This window comes from Trematomus bernacchii, unplaced genomic scaffold (genome assembly GCF_902827165.1).
Source record: "Trematomus bernacchii unplaced genomic scaffold, fTreBer1.1, whole genome shotgun sequence".
NCBI lineage: Eukaryota > Metazoa > Chordata > Actinopteri > Perciformes > Nototheniidae > Trematomus > Trematomus bernacchii.
This window is the reverse complement of record NW_022987603.1, coordinates 612,749-634,340: the sequence shown is the minus strand read 5'-3', so window position 1 is coordinate 634,340 and position 21,592 is coordinate 612,749. Positions and strand designations below refer to the sequence as shown.

At 42.7% G+C, this 21,592-nt stretch overlaps 1 protein-coding gene across 2 annotated transcripts in view; it reads left to right on the top strand.

Moving 5' to 3' along the window:
* LOC117482633 (transcription factor 7-like 1-A) overlaps positions 1 to 21,592 on the top strand; it is a 34,415-nt gene extending 12,823 nt beyond the window's left edge. Inside the window, exons 4-12 of one of the 2 annotated variants that reach the window (XM_034130790.1) lie at positions 5,250 to 5,324; positions 7,224 to 7,338; positions 8,791 to 8,857; positions 9,632 to 9,706; positions 10,337 to 10,447; positions 13,288 to 13,450; positions 14,509 to 14,616; positions 20,407 to 20,455; positions 20,721 to 21,592. In XM_034130790.1, coding sequence (XP_033986681.1) covers positions 5,250 to 5,324; positions 7,224 to 7,338; positions 8,791 to 8,857; positions 9,632 to 9,706; positions 10,337 to 10,447; positions 13,288 to 13,450; positions 14,509 to 14,616; positions 20,407 to 20,455; positions 20,721 to 21,307 — 1,350 coding nt within the window. In that variant the 3' untranslated portion in view covers positions 21,308 to 21,592. Of the gene's footprint in view, positions 1 to 5,249; positions 5,325 to 7,223; positions 7,339 to 8,790; positions 8,858 to 9,631; positions 9,707 to 10,336; positions 10,448 to 13,284; positions 13,451 to 14,508; positions 14,617 to 20,406; positions 20,456 to 20,720 lie in introns of both variants that reach the window. The other variant, XM_034130789.1, reaches the window with a different exon arrangement.

Genomic DNA, 21,592 nt, shown 5'->3' with positions numbered 1-21,592 from the left:
ACGTAATGGCTCACAATGAAACTGGAAAGACAAGAGGGGAAGGTATCATCCTCATTTCAGTGTTAGTGCAAATATATTGACTTTGATATGAAATAAATCAGAAAAGCAGATTTTAGGCTACAAACTGCTTCTTTCTGACATCCTTCCACATCGTGCCGCCCTCCATAAAGAGACTTGGAGACGGCCGACTCCAGAGGCCTCAGCACTACGAAGCCAGTTCAACAGACCCTGGATATGTTTGAGTTACCCGGCTTACCTAACCCAAAACAAACGCGCTCTCGCTAAGCGGTCCTACGGCGCTTGTTGTTTCGTCAACTTAATGTGTTGCTTAAAATAATACTTCTGCATCCAGTATGTGACACTGTGAGTGTTGCACGGCCAGATACGGCTCAGCTGACTCAGATAAGGAAATATATGATACATTATGATGTGATATGATATGAATGATAATGGGACACATCGACGTCTGCACTCACAGTGCCGCGGACTGTACTTAATGTTACTCTGATCCGGTTACTTATGTTGTGGCAGATATTTAAGTAAGCTTTCTTAACGCTAATGTTATAATAGTCAGATTGCTCTGAAGATGGGAGGGGATATTCTATTAATGTTCACGTTCACACAGTCAGGTGATTTTTGCCGGCCGTCTTTCCTGCAACGGCAGTTTTTTTGTATTTCCTCTATCCTGTAATATGAATTGATCGCTTTAAACTTTAAGAGCTCTGATTGGTCAGCAGGCGGTGCTTTCACTGAGTTGATCTCCTATGGCGCGTTTCCACTACAGCGCGCAGCCCGGTTTAAGAGGGCTGTGACGTCAGCGGCCCGTCTTTGGTTGCGTTTCCACTTGGCCTAGTACCGGCTAGCGGGTCCTAATTCACAGTTTTTCTGGCCTCATAAAATCGTGGGTCTAGGGCCAGAGACAACGAGGCTGAGTCGGGCTGAGTATGCTAAACTAGAGAGAGAATCGCTGGCAAGGGGGCTACAACTACAACAAGATGGACATATTTGACCGTGATTTAATTGTAATACACGTTTCTAAATGATGAAGTAACAACATACTGATACCGGTTAGTAAAAACCATGAATTAATGCTTTGTCAAGTCTGCAGACAGACGGCAGGAGAAACACCTTTTAAAATGCGCGTTGTCTAAATGGAGATTAGCTAAGCTAACGCAGTATATGCTCCGACCGTCCACACTCACAACAACGGCCTATACAGACATAAATAAAGCAGCGACTGTATTCACCATGACACAGGCAGTCTGTGGTTTGTACTTGTTTCACTTCTGTCGAGTTTCTGAACAGATATGAGGAGCTGTGAGCTCTGAGTGCTAACAGCTAACGGCTGTGTTGTTTTTCTGGGGTTCTCATTGAAGATCACGTCACGGCTCCGCCTACACTGCGTTACTATAGATACTACCCCAGTTCCTAAACTGTAATGGAAATGCGCCATAAAGTGAGCCAGTCCTAACGAGGCCCAGCCATACCGAGCGGGGCCGAGTAGTGGAAATGCGCCATTAGCCTGCAACCTAACCTGCTCCGGAGCAGGCTTGCCGCTCAGCATCAGTTACCATGGAGATCTAGCCCGCTAAAAAGAGAACCAGCGTCGTAGGACCGGAAACCCAGAGTTCTCCCTGAAGTTAGCTCGCTAAGAGAAAATCCTGCTTCGTAGTGCAGGCCTCTGGAAGCTGGTGTGTGTGTTGTGATAAAGTGTGTGTGTGTGTGTGAGAGACAGGCCTGGACTCGGTGCAGCAGCTGCAGATTAGCTGGATTATGCAGTAACACTCAGGACTTTAAAGACGGCCTCGTCACACGGAGGAATTTATTTAAGAGAAATATTAGCGTGGAGGAGATTTAAGAAAAACCTCCGGGCGTTAGAGGGGGTTACCGTCAGGGGTCTTTATATGGAGGTAACAATGATTTGATTTGGAATAAAACATATAGACGTCATGCAATCAGGAGCAAGACACAGCATTATTATTAATATAGTATTATTTCATTTTTAATATGTAGAATGACATCATGTTTATAAATCTAAAATATATTTGAGGAATCAGTGGAAGTTAAGTTGTGATGTTTCCTGCGCTCTGATTTGTTTTGAGAGTGTGTCCTGTGTGTGTGTTTAGCCCAGACGCTCATACTGGCTAAACACACACACACACACACACACACACACACACACACCTACACACACCTACCTGCATTCCTCTGTAACGCCCCCCCCTCCTCCTGTTAGGGAGCTATTGTTGTCATTAGCAGTGTCTGAATGGTGCTAACAGAGTTCCCGTTAGAATATTTTTTTGCCGGTCAACATGTCCGTTAAAGTTGAAATCTTCCGGACAAAATTAGATAAGTGCCGGTTAAAGGTCTTCTTTGTTATTTATTGAGCTTTAAAACAAATTGATATGATTCGACATTAAACAAACTAATTATAGTAGATTAACTACATTATTCAAAAGTGTACAGTAATTTACAAAAACGCGGGAATAATAAACGGAGCGCTCTCTCCTTCTCCTGACAGCCCGTCAGTATCATGCAGCTCGCGGATCCAGTAATGAGTGACCCGACAGTAAAACTAAACATATCTATAACTAGTTTAGGTAGTTTGAGAGGTAATTAAAATAGCTACGTGTGATTTTCTAACCTGAAGTGTGTTTTGCTCTGCTCGCCGCTGCAGGGGATCATGCAGAGCTGCGTGTCGACTCGTCAGCAGCAGCCGATCTCTCTCTCCTGTCAGATTAGACTTTACTCGCATTTATGTCCATATCGATCAGATCTAGCTAGTTCTAGCTAATGATATGACTACCTGCTTGTTAAAAGACACCTAAACAATAAGCGTCGCTATGCAACCGGATGAGGCCACAAAGTATAGCGCAGCATTATGCATTTGTTTACATGCCCACCGGAACCCCGAGGCATTACCAACAGATCAACGCACAATCAACCCATACAGGACATCTCTTTCTCCACATTAAGTGTTAGACATTAGAATTGACAATTTTTGTCTGTCACATACTCTTTTGTCTGTCACATACTATTCTTGTCTGTCACATAAGTGGCGCAACTGATGCGGTATTGCGCTAAGGGAAAATTATTTTGACCGGACATTTTGACCGGAGAGATTTAGATTTGCCGGACTTCAGCATATTTTACCGGTCATTGTCCGGTAATTACCGGCTAACGGGAACTCTGGGTGCTAATGCAGGGGGGTTGTTACATATGATCACACACACACACACACACACACACACACACACACACACACACACACACACACACACACACACAGCCTCAAGCTACATCTCATCATTCTGCAGGAACGTTTCCTTTTTTATGAGCGTGTGTGTGTGTGTGTGTGTAGTGTGTGTGTTTCATTTGAATTGTTTTTTGGAAATGTTTCTACACACACACACACACACACACACACACTTCCATGTGAGTGATTGTGGCCTCGAGACGTTTCTCTTCCTCCCTCACATTTCTCTGCACACAATGGAGACTTTGTTTACTCTTCAGTCGGAGGTGTGTTTACAGGAGGAGGAGGAGGAGGAGGAGGAGGAGGAAGAGGAAGAAGATATAGAAAAACTTAACTTCTTAAGTAATTCACAAAACACTTAGATATTATTAAAGCAGTATTTAGAAATCTTTTTTGGATTGAAACCTTTAGTACGCCGTCTGATCGGCGTTGACTCGATGAAATTAGATGCCGCTACGTCTTTTACAAGTTTGAGCCACGAAGAATTAAACACACACACACACACCTACACACACACCTACACACACCCCTACACACACCTGTCACACCTGAGCTGCAGTGTGTGTGTGTGTGTGATTGTCTCCAGAGTCTTAAAATACCGAGAGCAACGACCCGTCTGAGACGACATTCTGCAGAAACGCAAACACGCTAAATAAACACGTTGTAATTATTCCACGTGTTTAAACGTGAGCGGAAAGTCTAGAAACTCTCAAACAGGAAACACAGAGTGCTGCTTCTCTAACAGCTTCAGTTTGAGTCTCTGTTGGTCACACGTCTTCAGTTTGAGTCTCTGTTGGTCACACGTCTTCAGTTTGAGTCTCTGTTGGTCACACGTCTTCAGTTTGAGTCTCTGTTGGTCACACGTCTTCATGGGGTCTGCGCTGGAGCCATCCTCAACTCTTTGTCTTTCACATGAGCTTAGTGAGTGTGTGTGTAACTATGTGTGTGTGTGTGTTACTGTGTGTGTGTGTGTGTGTGTAACTATGTGTGTGTGTGTGTTACTGTGTGTGTGTGTGTGCGCTCTGCAGTGCTTCATAAACAGCAGTAAGCCTAATAACTTCCCCCTCTGGTCACACACTGATCTTATGCTTCCCAGAGACTGATTGTGCAGCAGGAGTTAGGGTGTGTGTGAGAGAGAGAGAGAGAGAGTGTGTGAGAATGTGTGTGTGTGTGTGCATTGATTTCCCTGGTATTTCCAACAGCTGGATCCAGTTAATGCTCAGAGTGGGGGACGGGATTGTGTGTGTGTGTGTGTGTGTGTGTGTGTGTGTGTGTGTGTGTGTGTGTGTGTGTGTGTGTGTGTGTGTGTGTGTGTGTGTGTGTGTGTGTGTGTGTGTGTGTGTGTGTGTGTGTGTGTGTGTGTGTGTGTGTGTGTGTGTGTGTGTGTGTGTGTGTGTGTGTGTGTGTGTGTGTGTGTGTGTGTGTGTGGGGGGGTGTGTGTGGGGGGGTGTGTGTGTGTGTGGGGGTGTGTGTGTGTGTGGGGGTGTGTGTGTGTGTGTGTGTGTGTCAGGGTGAACATGCAGCTTCTTCTTCTTTGTGGTTGTTTTGAATGCCCTCAGTTCGATTACAATATAGAAACATTCATAATGATTTCTGACTTGGTGTAAAAAAAGAATATATAAAATATATTAGAGTCTAAAAGGATAACAATTAGTAACAATATACTCGTCACTTCCTGTCAGTGAGGAGCAGACAGGAGTGTGTGTGTGTGTGTTGGGGGGTCTCCTAGTTTCAGACTGCTTGGTCAACAGTGGGGTGTGTGAGGATTGGGGGGGATGGGGCGAAGGAAAACTCTTTGGATTCTGTTCTTTGTCTTACAGAAGACCACAAACCACACACACACACACACACACACACACACACACACACACACACACACACACACACCACACACACACACTACGTGATATGGAGAGAATAAAATACCACAATATGTCTGATCAATTACTCTTGGGTTTATAATGTGTGTTAATTCTCCCTCTCTCCTCCACAGTACCTTCCCTTTCAGTGGCCTCTGCTGGACGTCCCAGGTAGATCCATGAGAGACTCTGCTACCCCCAACCACCTGGTAACACACACACAGGAACACACAGGAACACACACACACACACACACACACACACACACAGGAACACACACACACACACACACACACACACAGGAACACACACACGGATGAACACACGAGAACACACGAACACACATGAACACACACACACAGAGACACACACACACACAGGAACACACACACACACACACACACAGGAACACACACACACACACACAGAGACACACACACACACAGGAACACACGCACACACACACACACACACACATGAACACACACACACAGGAACACACACACACACGGATGAACACACGAGAACACACGAACACACATGAACACACACACACAGGAACACACACACACACACAGAGACACACACACACACACACAGAGACACACACACACACACACAGGAACACACACACACACACACACAGAGACACACACACACACAGGAACACACACACACACACACACACACACACACATGAACACACACACACAGGAACACACACACACACGGATGAACACACGAGAACACACGAACACACATGAACACACACACACAGGAACACACACACACACACAGAGACACACACACACACACACACACACACACACACAGAGACACACACACACACACACAGAGACACACACACACACACACACACACACACAGAGAGAGACACGTGAAATATCGTACTATCCTACTAAAGAAACAAACCATGTTTATTGTGTACCTGCTAAAAGGTGTTTTTCGTGTTTAAAAGATCAATAATAATAAACCAGAAGTCCGGTTGAGTATCTGGAATCTTCTCCTTCTGATTGGTCCGATAATCTCTCCTTTAAAGAACAAATGAACCTCCAGTCAGTTTCCTCTGAACCCTTCCTGGAACATCTTTTCTTCCTTTAAGAAATAACCTCCAGAAGACGCTCTCATAAAACAGCCATTTATTTTAAATGAAACGCGCTGCTGTTCCCTTCAACAATTAATCATCTTTAATGATTAAAGATGATCTGAAAATAAAAATCTGAAATTCTAAATTATTATTTATTTCTGGAAAAAATAAATGTTTCCTCCAAAACAATATTCAGAATCCTCGTAAGAAAAATATCTTAATTTAAAACTCGTAGCATGTTTTCAAAATCCTCAAGAATTCAGAGACTTTCTTTTTCAGATTGGATTTTTTTAATTCCCGATTTCTTAGTTTTTTTCAAGGTTTTCTTCAAAATAAATTCAGAATTTTTGTTAATGTTTTTTCAGAAAAACCTTTTCAGGACAAATACGTTTTTCTAGGGAAAAAAAAACAATCATAAAAATGACAAATATAAAATTCTCAGAATCTCATTTTATTTTTCAGAATAAAGTCGGAAAATCTCAGAATTGTATTTTCTTTCTGAAAGATGTATTCTTCTGAGTTTTCCATGTTTCAAAATATTTGTTTTTTAAATCAGAATTTTCTTATTCTGACTTAAATCTCAGAATCTCATTTCATTATTTTTTTGGGGAAAATCATACTAAATCTTACATTCTTAGATTTCGGGTGATTTTATTTTTCGTAAAAAATAGTTTTCCTTAAACATTTTTTTCCAGAATTCTTAGAAAAAAGACATTTCGTGAAAAAATTCATTTTTATGTCATTTTCCAAATCTTTATTTCTAATTCATTTTTATGTTTTTTCAGATTCTTTTCAATTTTTTTGTTTTTCAGGACCAAAAAACGTTTTGCAGGAAAAAACGAGAAACCTATAAAATTCTCAGATTTCAGAATTTGTCGTAAAAATAAATAGATTTTATGTTTCGTTTTTCTTTTTGTTTCTTTCAGATTTCTTCAGAAAAAGTAAAAAAACGTATAAAATCCTCAGATTTCTGACCTCAGTATTTGTTGTGTGTTTTCAGTCGAACAACGTGCCGGTGCAGCACCCCCACATGACTCACCTGCACCCCCTGCTGTCATACAGCCCCGAGGCCTTCTCCCCCCAGAGAGCCTCCCCCGGGTTCTCCCCCGACGCAGGTCAGTCTCAGTCGCATCATTTCATTATTTACCTCCTGGGTGAGTCTCAATTCAGATCCAAAGGGTTTCTCATCAGATGCTCAGCAGCTTCAGGTCAGAAGGACATTCTTCTGACCTGAGCTCCTCCAACGATGCAACATATAATAAAATACAAAAATACAACAAAATAAATAGTGCAATACGTCTCTATACATGTCAGTAGAATATGAAATGTGCAAGAACAGAATATGAAATTAAATAATGTAAATTAAGACACAATTAAATACGGTTTATCACTACACCACATTCATTAATATCATTTTATTATTTAGCTTCTGATTGAATAATATATATATTAGTAATAATGATATCATCTATTTATAATTGTAAATGTATATTGTATGTAGACATACATTTAGACATTTTGGAACTACGTATTTTTTGTGTTTCCTACGAGACTGTAATGATTGGCTGTGAATGAGAAAATATGAAGGACAGACTATTTATTTATTTATATATATATATTTTTGTTGAGAAAGGGGCAGTTCATATCAGATAATTTTCCTCTCCCTGCTCCTTTTCGGGTACGGTGTGTTTACAGAGACATGTTCTGTACATAATTGTGATGTGACGTTCACGAACGATCCGATTCTTTTGAACGGTTCTTTGGTACGAACGAAGGGAACCGAGTCGTACTTGGTGAGAGCCGTTCTCTTTTTATCGTTGGTTATAAATCCACTCGCCTTTACGGGAACCTGCTTTCCTGAATGCAAATGTTCCGTAGATGATGGCATATCGCATGCTGCTTGAGTAGGAGTTTGGCTGGCTGAGAGATGGAGCAAGTTATACATTTTCTGTGAGTAGAAGTAGATTTCTGGCATTACAGTCAATCATTATCCTGGTGATTATTTCCCAGATAAACCTATTAACCCCGCCCCCTTTTGAACGGCTCTTTTGAACGGCTCTTTTGAACGGCTCTTTTGAACGGCTCTTTTGAACGGCTCTTTTGAACGGCTCTTTTGAACGGCTCTCGGAAAGGAACGGAGCCATAAGATCCGGCTCCCTTCACTAGCCCTAATTCCCATCACTAGTACATCATTGTTAAACATTAAGTTGTGCAAACCATGAACGGAACAAATAGAAATGAAAAAAAAAAAGTTAATTGAGCTTTTGGGAGAAGGGGTGGGGTTAAATAAGTGTAAACTTCTTCCCACCTGTTTTTGGATGTGTAATAAGTCATTTGTTTATATAAAATGTGTAAGTCAATACTATCTTTGATTATCCATGTGATGCTGCTGAAGTTTGTACAGTTACAAATCTCAATTTATATGTCAGTTTTTCCATCAAAAAGATTTCTTCCACGATTGTTACCCATTGGTTTTTCGTTGCTGGCGCTTCCTTAACCTCACACCCAATTATTTGACGTAATATCATTGTATTATTGAGCTCCTAATGAGCGTCTTGTGTCCTCAGGCATGTCGAGGACGCCCTGCTACCCCGTGTCTCCTGGAGGAATGGCTCAGATCCCTCTGGGCTGGCTGTAAGTTTAAGTCTCTGTACAAGTTAAAAACATGTTGATAAAAGACGTTCGCATTATAACACACATCACACATTCTGTTCAAATAATAACAAAAACAAAAAAGGCTAGATTGCAATAAAACATCAGTCTTTTCGTCAGTCTGTTAATTTCACAGACGTTTCTCATTCGTCTGCGTCTAACGTTACTCTCAGAAACACCAGATTTCTTTGCTGCTCGACAGTTGTTTGTCTGCTTCGTGGTTCACCATTATCTTAAAATTAGCATCGTAACTTCTCCTCTCTTGTTTATTAACTCGCCTACTTTTAGAAAGCTCTCCCTGGTCTCCAGCTTGAGCTTCAATCTCAGGATCCATGTATCTGTGATCCTCTCCAGAATGGAAGGAGTCATCACATACAGAGCATCAACTAGTTCCTGAACAGTGTCCTTCACATGCTGATATCCAAGAGAGGGAGTTACACAGTCACAAGATGGAGGAATAGAAAGCAGTATTCAATGTTTACTTCAGATTAGCTCCACGTCAGAAATGAGCATGCTTGTCATATGTCTATCTCCATAGAGGCTGAATCATCATGTTAATCACATAGCTATCATATGCCTCAAACAGTCCTGATGCTCTTCTAGGTAATCAGACATCCTGTCATGTTCACAGCTACAGTTGGGATACCTTTGTTATCATGTTACTCTCATGTTGGAAGAGGACATTCAGTGTTTTTGATCCACTTTGTTCCAGTTGGTCTCTGTCTCTATCATTCATCTTAATGTGTGTGTTTGCAGGCCGGGGCAGACCATGTACCCCATGGCTGGAGGATTCTCCCCTGCAGCCATGGCCATGAACGCCTCCATGTCCAGGTGAGTGTGAGCTGTGGTGTTGTGATTGTAGTAACATCAGAATCAGAATAACTTCATCCGTCCCACAGAGGGGAAATGTGCATTACAGCAAGAAAAGAGGAAGCATGCATTACAAAAAGATCAAAGTGTATTACTCAATTCACAAAATACTCATCCTGTAACAAAGGGTCCTCAAACTCCAGGCCCACCACTTCATTTCATGTGGCCCGCAAGAGCTCTGAAAGAATATAATATACAGTGAAATGCCACTTTAAAGAAGCAGGTTGCCCATAAACTACATGTCCCACAATGCATCTTGTTTTGTGACATGCACTGAAGAGACTTGCAATGATTTGCCCTAGACTTCTGCTTTCAGACGAAGTTAATTACTAAGTTATTATCCTATCTGATAATAATCCAATTCTGAGGCAGTAATGTAATATAATACATTATTTTATATATATGTATATTTGTATAGTTATATTACAACCGACCCCAACCATAATGCCAATGTGGCCCGCGATGAATGTGAGTTTGACCCCCCTGCTGTGACAGTTCTGAGATATATTGCAGAGTTATGAATATACCAAACCTGCCCATTTCTACTGGAAGTTCCTCAAACCTTTGATTTGTTTTTATTGAATTGTGCAGCCTGGTGTCCGGAAACTTCTCTCCACGCATGGTCCCCCCTCAGTCGTCCATCCCTCATTCAGCCATCAGACACACGGGGGTGAAGCAGGAGCCTGGAGGCAGCCAGCAGGGGTAACAACTCTTATTATATATATATATATATATAAAACATATAACCATAGAGGTACACACATCCTTTACTCAAGTAGAAGTACACACATCCTTTACTCAAGTAGAAGTACAGATACTGGTGTTTAAAAGTACTCTGGTGAAAGTAGAAGTACTGACTAAACTTCTTCACTCAAGTCAAAGTAAAGAGGGCTTTGAAATGTACTTCAGTAAAAAGTACCCATAACTAGCAGCTGTTTTAAAGAGTACCTGACCTCCCTTTATATTAATAGAACAATAATGTCATTGTTAGCTAATGAATGTTTCCATGCTGAACAACGGCAACATGACAACGTTTTCATTGGTCCCTCTTCTTTAGAGAAGACCAGGAAATGATGGATACACGGATCGTGTTCAAATCAATAGGCACGCAATGACTCTAAATAATAATGATCACGCCACCAAACACACATTCAAACTAAAGGAACCAGCCTGTTTGGGAAATGTGAGAAGTAGAAAGTACAGGTATTTGGGTTCAACATGTAAGAAGTAGAAAGTACAGGTATTTGTGTTCAACATGTAAGAAGTAGAAAGTACAGGTATTTGGGTTCAACATGTAAGAAGTAGAAAGTACAGGTATTTGTGTTCAACATGTAAGAAGTAGAAAGTACAGGTATTTGGGTTCAACATGTAAGAAGTAGAAAGTACAGGTATTTGGGTTCAACATGTAAGAAGTAGAAAGTACAGGTATTTGGGTTCAACATGTAAGAAGTAGAAAGTACAGGTATTTGGGTTCAACATGTGAGAAGTAGAAAGTACAGGTATTTGAGTTCAACATGTAAGAAGTATAAAGTACAGGTATTTGGGTTCAACATGTAAGAAGTAGAAAGTACAGGTATTTGAGTTCAACATGTAAGAAGTATAAAGTACAGGTATTTGGGTTCAACATGTGAGAAGTAGAAAGTACAGGTATTTGAGTTCAACATGTAAGAAGTATAAAGTACAGGTATTTGGGTTCAACATGTAAGAAGTAGAAAGTACAGGTATTTGGGTTCAACATGTAAGAAGTAGAAAGTACAGGTATTTGGGTTCAACATGTAAGAAGTAGAAAGTACAGGTATTTGGGTTCAACATGTAAGAAGTAGAAAGTACAGGTATTTGAGTTCAACATGTAAGAAGTATAAAGTACAGGTATTTGGGTTCAACATGTAAGAAGTATAAAGTACAGGTATTTGGATTCAACATGTAAGAAGTAGAAAGTACAGGTATTTGGGTTCAACATGTAAGAAGTAGAAAGTACAGGTATTTGAGTTCAACATGTAAGAAGTAGAAAGTACAGGTATTTGGGTTCAACATGTAAGAAGTAGAAAGTACAGGTATTTGTGTTCAACATGTAAGAAGTAGAAAGTACAGGTATTTGGGTTCAACATGTAAGAAGTAGAAAGTACAGGTATTTGTGTTCAACATGTAAGAAGTAGAAAGTACAGGTATTTGAGTTCAACATGTAAGAAGTAGAAAGTACAGGTATTTGGGTTCAACATGTAAGAAGTAGAAAGTACAGGTATTTGGGTTCAACATGTAAGAAGTAGAAAGTACAGGTATTTGTGTTCAACATGTAAGTAGTAGAAAGTACAGGTATTTGTGTTCAACATGTAAGAAGTAGAAAGTACAGGTATTTGGGTTCAACATGTAAGAAGTAGAAAGTACAGGTATTTGTGTTCAACATGTAAGAAGTAGAAAGTACAGGTATTTATGTTCAACATGTAAGAAGTAGAAAGTACAGGTATTTGTGTTCAACATGTAAGAAGTAGAAAGTACAGGTATTTGTGTTCAACATGTAAGAAGTAGAAAGTACAGGTATTTATGTTCAACATGTAAGAAGTAGAAAGTACAGGTATTTGGGTTCAACATGTGAGAAGTAGAAAGTACAGGTATTTGTGTTCAACATGTAAGAAGTAGAAAGTACAGGTATTTATGTTCAACATGTAAGAAGTAGAAAGTACAGGTATTTGTGTTCAACATGTAAGAAGTAGAAAGTACAGGTATTTGTGTTCAAAATGTAAGAAGTAGAAAGTACAGGTATTTGTGTTCAACATGTAAGAAGTAGAAAGTACAGGTATTTGTGTTCAACATGTAAGAAGTAGAAAGTACAGGTATTTGTGTTCAACATGTAAGAAGTAGAAAGTACAGGTATTTGGGTTCAACATGTAAGAAGTAGAAAGTACAGGTATTTGTGTTCAACATGTAAGAAGTAGAAAGTACAGGTATTTGTGTTCAACATGTAAGAAGTAGAAAGTACAGGTATTTGTGTTCAACATGTAAGAAGTAGAAAGTACAGGTATTTGTGTTCAACATGTAAGAAGTAGAAAGAACAGGTATTTGGGTTCAACATGTAAGAAGTAGAAAGTACAGGTATTTGTGTTCAACATGTAAGAAGTAGAAAGAACAGGTATTTGTGTTCAACATGTAAGAAGTAGAAAGAACAGGTATTTGGGTTCAACATGTAAGAAGTAGAAAGTACAGGTATTTGTGTTCAAAGTGTAAGAAGTAGAAAGTACAGGTATTTGGGTTCAACATGTAAGAAGTAGAAAGTACAGGTATTTGTGTTCAAAGTGTAAGAAGTAGAAAGTACAGGTATTTGTGTTCAACATGTAAGAAGTAGAAAGTACAGGTATTTGTGTTCAAAATGTAAAAAGTCAAAGTAAAAAGTGGTCAGAGAAATAAGTAGTGGAGTAAAGTACTGATACCAGAAACATGTACTTAAGTACAGCAACAAAGTATTTGTACTCCACTACTCCCCCCCCCCCCCCCCCCCCCCCCCTCTGGGTGCAGTGATATCATATTAACTTGTGTTTCTGCAGCAGGTCGGTTCCTGACGTTCCCCCGGAGAAAGAGGAGGAGAAGAGGCCTCACATCAAGAAGCCTCTGAACGCCTTCATGCTGTACATGAGGGAGGAGAGGCCCAAAGTGGTGGCTCAGTGCAAAGTGAAGGAGAGCGCCACCATCAACCAGATCCTGGGCCAGAGGGTGAGGAAACATGTCAGATGTATAAAAACCCAAATGTTCGTGTACTCATGAAGAAACATCTCCAGCAACAACACGTGCAGCATTTAGAGAACATTCAGCAGCTTGAGGAGACATGGCAGCGTTTACTGAAAGCTGCAGAAACCAAACGCTGAAGAAGCTCAAACAAAACGGAGACCAGGGGACACTAAAGAGTGACGCACACAGCTGGGAGACCAGGGGACACTAAAGAGTGACGCACACAGCTGGGAGAGCAGGGGACACTAAAGAGTGATGCACACAGCTGGGAGACCAGGGGACACTAAAGAGTGACGCACACAGCTGGGAGACCAGGGGACACTAAAGAGTGACGCACACAGCTGGGAGAGCAGGGGACACTAAAGAGTGATGCACACAGCTGGGAGACCAGGGGACACTAAAGAGTGACGCACACAGCTGGGAGACCAGGGGACACTAAAAAGTGACGCACACAGCTGGGAGACCAGGGGACACTAAAGAGTGACGCACACAGCTGGAGACCAGGGGACACTAAAGAGTGATGCACACAGCTGGAGACCAGGGGACACTAAAGAGTGACGCACACAGCTGGAGACCAGGGGACACTAAATGGTGGAAACTTACCTAAAATGTTTTATGGTCTTATTTGAACAATGTGATCACATGACTCCTCCTGATGTTACTGCAGATCTGCTGTAAGCTAGCTAGCTAACGTAGCTAATCTAGTCATTTCAGATATACTGGCAACTAGTGATAGTCCTCAATATAATAAGACCCTAGGGGTTTTTAAATCTTCACTAAAAACACACTTCTTCTCTCTGGCCTTCTAGTCAGAGCGGAGCACGACTCCTGACTTTTCCTTGTGTTTTTTTTAATATATATATCTGTTGTAATTTATTGTCTTTTATTGTGATTGTAGTAATGTGTTTTTATTGCATGTACAGCACTTTGGCTCGACCAAAAATCGCTTTTAAATATGCTTTATAAATAAAACTTGATTTGATTTTGATTTGATAATCTCTATATTATCTGATATATAATGATGTGATGGTTTCTGTCCTCAGTGGCATTCACTGACCAAAGAGGAGCAGGCAAAATATTACGAGATTGCTCGTAAAGAGAGACTGCTGCATTCAAAACTCTACCCGGGGTGGTCAGCAAGAGATAACTACGTGAGTACACACACACACACACACACACTAAACGTCATCACGCCCAACATTAGCCACCTTTAGCTTAGCGGTGCTGACGTGAAGTCATGTGACCGTGCTGTAGTTCCTTTATAGCCCAACATTAGCCACCTTTAGCTTAGCGGTGGTGACGTGAAGTCATGTGACCGTTAGGGATGGGTACCGAGCCCCGGTATTAAACGGGCCCCGGGGCTGAATTATTAAAGACCGTGGTACCGTTAAGCTCCGACGTTATCGGTCTTTTTATCGGTACTGGAGACATCTAAAAAATATGTCATGTGTATTATTGCTACACAAACATTATATTGCAGTTTTAGTGTCGCCAACTCCGTTTCTAATACGCAAAAAGACTGCAAAATGCGTCATTTTTAGTATTTTCGATCTCTCCAATCCAGACGAGAGATCTCTCTCCCCCGCCTGCTTGCGAGGGGGCGGGGCAGTTTACACACACGCAGCTGCTCCATGCAGCAACACACACACACGGAGGAGATGGCGGAGAGAACGCGCTCCGAGGTGTGGTTAAACTTTACCTGTCTCGCTCGTTGCCTAAAGTGCAATAAGAGTTTAGCATGTCAGGGCGGTAACACGAGAAATTTGTCTAAACATCTTGCAAAAGTGCTCCACGTTCAGACGGAGAAATGCACCGGGTTCGACTGTCTTTCTAGTAGCTCTGTAGCCCCATCCACGAGTAACGTTTCCACGTCAGGTGTTATGTATGCTAGCAGCAACACACGGAGCTAACTCAATGATTCAAACATGGGTTGATGATTAGAGGGAACTGAGTTATTTAGTTTGTTAAAGTTTCAGCCATTCTGTTCACAGTTCTGTCATCAGATTATTTAATATGATTTGTTAAAACGTTGTTGTTTCTGTTGATGTGAAATATTATGCATTTCATTTAAATAAAAAGCAATGTTAGTTTTGTTCACAATTTGTTAATTTTCATTTAATCGTTTATTTGAATAGGGACAATGCACATTAATGAACACTTTAGACAAATAATGCTTCAAGTAGGGTGACCAGGTGCCAGAAAGCCACAAGTGGGACAGAGAGTATATTTGTGTGGGACAATGTGGGACATGTAAATGTAATGTTGACGCATGAACTGTCAACGGGGGGGGGGGGTACACTGTGGACCTCTGTCGCCTGTCAGCGCAACTTACATAATGCCGTTTAAAACATAATCATAATGGCAGAAAAGCGTTTTGGCCAATCAAAATGAAATATGCGGGACATCGTCTCAATTTGCGGGACGCACCAAAAGTCGTGAAAATGCTGTGCAGTCCCGCGCAAAGCGGGACATCTGGTCACCCTAGCTTCAAGTGTAAATATGCCGGATTTTAGCTTTGAGCTAATTTCCATCCGTAGTCCCTGACATACAACATATAGTTAGTTTACCTCATTTTTCTCTCCAAAAGAACCGATAAGAGTACCGTTAAAAGACCGGACCGATAAGCGGTATCGATAAAAGTAGTAGTACCGTTAAAACCTTAACGATACCCATCCCTAGTGACCGTGCTGTAGTTCCTTTATAGCCCAACATTAGCCACCTTTAGCTTAGCGGTGGAGACGTGAAGTCATGTGACCGTGCTGTAGTTCCTTTATAGCCCAACATTAGCCACCTTTAGCTTAGCGGTGGTGACGTGAAGTCATGTGACCGAGCTGTAGTTCCTTTATAGCCCAACATTAGCCTCCTTTAGCTTAGCGGTGGTGACGTGAAGTCATGTGACCGTGCTGTAGTTCCTTTATAGCCCAACATTAGCCACCTTTAGCTTAGCGGTGGTGACGTGAAGTCATGTGACCGTGCTGTAGTTCCTTTATAGCCCAACATTAGCCACCTTTAGCTTAGCGGTGGTGACGTGAAATCATGTGACCGTGCTGTAATTCCTTTATAGCCCAACATTAGCCACCTTTAGCTTAGCGGTGGTGACGTGAAATCATGTGACCGTGGTGTAGTTCCTTTATAGCCCAACATTAGCCACCTTTAGCTTAGCGGTGGTGACGTGAAGTCATGTGACCGTGCTGTAGTTCCTCTATAGCCCAACATTAGCCACCTTTAGCTTAGCGGTGGTGACGTGAAGTCATGTGACCGTGCTGTAGTTCCTCTATAGCCCAACATTAGCCACCTTTAGCTTAGCGGTGGTGACGTGAAGTCATGTGACCGTGCTGTAGTTCCTTTATAGCCCAACATTAGCCACCTTTAGCTTAGCGGTGGTGAGGTGAAGTCATGTGACCGTGCTGTAGTTCCTTTATAGCCCAACATTAGCCACCTTTAGCTTAGCGGTGGTGACGTGAAGTCATGTGACCGTGCTGTAGTTCCTTTATAGCCCAACATTAGCCACCTTTAGCTTAGAGGTGGTGAGGTGAAGTCATGTGACCGTGCTGTAGTTCCTTTATAGCCCAACATTAGCCACCTTTAGCTTAGCGGTGGTGACGTGAAATCATGTGACCGTGCTGTAGTTCCTTTTAAAGCCCAACATTAGCCACCTTTAGCTTAGCGGTGGTGACGTGAAGTCATGTGACCGTGCTGTAGTTCCTTTATAGCCCAACATTAGCCACCTTTAGCTTAGCGGTGGTGACGTGAAGTCATGTGACCGTGCTGTAGTTCCTTTATAGCCCAACATTAGCCACCTTTAGCTTAGCGGTGGTGACGTGAAGTCATGTGACCGTGCCGTAGTTCCTTTAAAGCCCAACATTAGCCACCTTTAGCTTAACGGTGGTGAGGTGAAGTCATGTGACCGTGCTGTAGTTCCTTTATAGCCCAAACATTAGCCACCTTTAGCTTAGCGGTGGTGACGTGAAGTCATGTGACCGTGCTGTAGTTCCTTTATAGCCCAACATTAGCCACCTTTAGCTTAGCGGTGGTGACGTGAAGTCATGTGACCGTGCTGTAGTTCCTTTATAGCCCAACATTAGCCTCCTTTAGCTTAGCGGTGGTGACGTGAAGTCATGTGACCGTGCTGTAGTTCCTTTATAGCCCAACATTAGCCACCTTTAGCTTAGCGGTGGTGACGTGAAGTCATGTGACCGTGCTGTAGTTCCTTTTAAAGCCCAACATTAGCCGCCTTTAACTTAGCGGTGGTGACGTGAAGTCATGTGACCGTGCTGTAGTTCCTTTATAGCCCAACATTAGCCACCTTTAGCTTAGCGGTGGTGACGTGAAGTCATGTGACCGTGCTGTAGTTCCTTTATAGCCCAACATTAGCCTCCTTTAGCTTAGCGGTGGTGACGTGAAGTCATGTGACCGTGCTGTAGTTCCTTTATAGCCCAACATTAGCCACCTTTAGCTTAGCGGTGGTGACGTGAAGTCATGTGACCGTGCTGTAGTTCCTTTATAGCCCAACATTAGCCACCTTTAGCTTAGCGGTGGTGACGTGAAATCATGTGACCGTGCTGTATTCCTTTATAGCCCAACATTAGCCACCTTTAGCTTAGCGTGGTGACGTGAAATCATGTGACCGTGCTGTAGTTCCTTTTAAAGCCCAACATTAGCCACCTTTAGCTTAGCGGTGGTGACGTGAAGTCATGTGACCGTGCTGTAGTTCCTTTATAGCCCAACATTAGCCACCTTTAGCTTAGCGGTGGTGACGTGAAGTCATGTGACCGTGCTGTAGTTCCTTTATAGCCCAAATTAGCCACCTTTAGCTTAGCGGTGGTGACGTGAAATCATGTGACCGTGCTGTAATTCCTTTATAGCCCAACATTAGCCACCTTTAGCTTAGCGGTGGTGACGTGAAATCATGTGACCGTGGTGTAGTTCCTTTATAGCCCAACATTAGCCACCTTTAGCTTAGCGGTGGTGACGTGAAGTCATGTGACCGTGCTGTAGTTCCTTTATAGCCCAACATTAGCCACCTTTAGCTTAGAGGTGGTGAGGTGAAGTCATGTGACCGTGCTGTAGTTCCTTTATAGCCCAACATTAGCCACCTTTAGCTTAGCGGTGGTGACGTGAAATCATGTGACCGTGCTGTAGTTCCTTTTAAAGCCCAACATTAGCCACCTTTAGCTTAGCGGTGGTGACGTGAAGTCATGTGACCGTGCTGTAGTTCCTTTATAGCCCAACATTAGCCACCTTTAGCTTAGCGGTGGTGACGTGAAGTCAATGTGACCGTGCTGTAGTTCCTTTATAGCCCAACATTAGCCACCTTTAGCTTAGCGGTGGTGACGTGAAGTCATGTGACCGTGCCGTAGTTCCTTTAAAGCCCAACATTAGCCACCTTTAGCTTAACGGTGGTGAGGTGAAGTCATGTGACCGTGCTGTAGTTCCTTTATAGCCCAACATTAGCCACCTTTAGCTTAGCGGTGGTGACGTGAAGTCATGTGACCGTGCTGTAGTTCCTTTATAGCCCAACATTAGCCACCTTTAGCTTAGCGGTGGTGACGTGAAGTCATGTGACCGTGCTGTAGTTCCTTTATAGCCCAACATTAGCCTCCTTTAGCTTAGCGGTGGTGACGTGAAGTCATGTGACCGTGCTGTAGTTCCTTTATAGCCCAACATTAGCCACCTTTAGCTTAGCGGTGGTGACGTGAAGTCATGTGACCGTGCTGTAGTTCCTTTATAGCCCAACATTAGCCACCTTTAGCTTAGCGGTGGTGACGTGAAGTCATGTGACCGTGGTGTAGTTCCTTTAAAGCCCAACATTAGCCACCTTTAGCTTAGCGGTGGTGACGTGAAGTCATGTGACCGTGCTGTAGGTTCCTCTATAGCCCAACATTAGCCACCTTTAGCTTAGCGGTGGTGACGTGAAGTCATGTGACCGTGCTGTAGTTCCTTTATAGCCCAACATTAGCCACCTTTAGCTTAGCGGTGGTGAGGTGAAGTCATGTGACCGTGCTGTAGTTCCTTTATAGCCCAACATTAGCCACCTTTAGCTTAGCGGTGGTGACGTGAAGTCATGTGACCGTGCTGTAGTTCCTTTAAAGCCCAACATTAGCCACCTTTAGCTTAGCGGTGGTGACGTGAAGTCATGTGACCGTGCTGTAGTTTCTTTAAAGCCCAACATTAGCCACCTTTAGCTTAGCGGTGGTGACGTGAAGTCATGTGACCGTGCTGTAGTTCCTTTATAGCCCAACATTAGCCACCTTTAGCTTAGCGGTGGTGACGTGAAGTCATGTGACCGTGGTGTAGTTCCTTTAAAGCCCAACATTAGCCACCTTTAGCTTAGCGGTGGTGACGTGAAGTCATGTGACCGTGCTGTAGTTCCTTTATAGCCCAACATTAGCCACCTTTAGCTTAGCGGTTGGTGACGTGAAGTCATGTGACCGTGGTGTAGTTCCTTTAAAGCCCAACATTAGCCACCTTTAGCTTAGCGGTGGTGACGTGAAGTCATGTGACCGTGCTGTAGTTCCTTTATAGCCCAACATTAGCCACCTTTAGCTTAGCGGTGGTGACGTGAAGTCATGTGACCGTGGTGTAGTTCCTTTAAAGCCCAACATTAGCCACCTTTAGCTTAGCGGTGGTGACGTGAAGTCATGTGACCGTGCTGTAGTTCCTTTATAGCCCAACATTAGCCACCTTTAGCTTAGCGGTGGTGACGTGAAGTCATGTGACCGTGGTGTAGTTCCTTTAAAGCCCAACATTAGCCACCTTTAGCTTAGCGGTGGTGACGTGAAGTCATGTGACCGTGCTGTAGTTCCTTTATAGCCCAACATTAGCCACCAGATGTATTTTTGTGAATATTGAGTGTTGTCTTTTTCTGGGTGTTGAGGCTTTATCTGACGGAGATGATTTACCTGCTGTTTCCACCGTTCTGATGTGTGTGTGTGTTTTAGGGTAAAAAGAAGAAGAGGAAGAGAGCGAAGAGTGAAACTCAGTTTGACGGTAAGACGACGATGCTTCTGTAACAATTCAAATAAAATAAAATACACTTTTAAATTCCCCAATTTCTATTTATTTAACTTTTTTATGGTTATTCCATTCTTTTGCTATTTCTTTAAGAAGGGTCAAATAAGATGTTCTTCTCCCTGCTCCTTTCCACCATGCGCTATAACAAATAAATAAAACAACCAGTATAAGTTTTGTTTTAAAATAACTGCCATGTGTGGAATACAAAAATAAAAAATGATTTCTGTGTTTTGTGTCTCAGATCTGGAGGAGGACCCGCCCCAACAGCTGAAAAGACCCCGAGATCTGCCTCACACACACACCTCACCTCACACACACACCTCACACACACACACCTCACCTCACACACACACCTCACACACACACCCCCGCCCCTCCCTCACACAGCCGGCGTCCCACCTCACACACACACACCTGTCTCAGGCAAGCCCCGCCTCCTCGCTGGATTCCCCGGCGACGCCCACAACGTCCCTCGCCTCCCCCTCCGCCCCCGCCCCCACACACACCGAGCACGCACACTCCTCCTCACACAACACACACCCCTCATACACACACTCCTCACACAACACACACCCCTCACACAACACACACTCCTCACACAACACACACCCCTCACACAACACACACCCCTCACACAACACACACCCCTCACACAACACACACCCCTCACACAACACACACCCCTCACACACGTACGCAGAACAGCTTCAGCCGCTGTCACTCACCACCAGACCCCCTAGGCCACGCCTCCTACCTCCACCAACCAATCAGATGCGAGTTTGTCCCTCAGGACAACCAATCGGCTGCGAGGAGCCTAGAATCAAATAAGAACCATTTCATAAAAACAGACACTTTCTTCTTTTTATACCGATGTACATACGCTGTCTTTTTTTTACCTTTTTTATCACCTTTTATATCAGTATGAAAATAATTGGTCAATATTTGACCGCATCTCTAACTCTTTTTGTCACTATTTTCTAAAAACAATGTGTTGTATTTGAAGCGGATGTCGCACCGGGGTTTGTTTGTTCAAAAATGATTTCTTTCACCTGGTAGTTAACGAGTGTAAATCTGTTTTCTGGTTCCTGTGTTAATAAACATTCACTGAGTTCA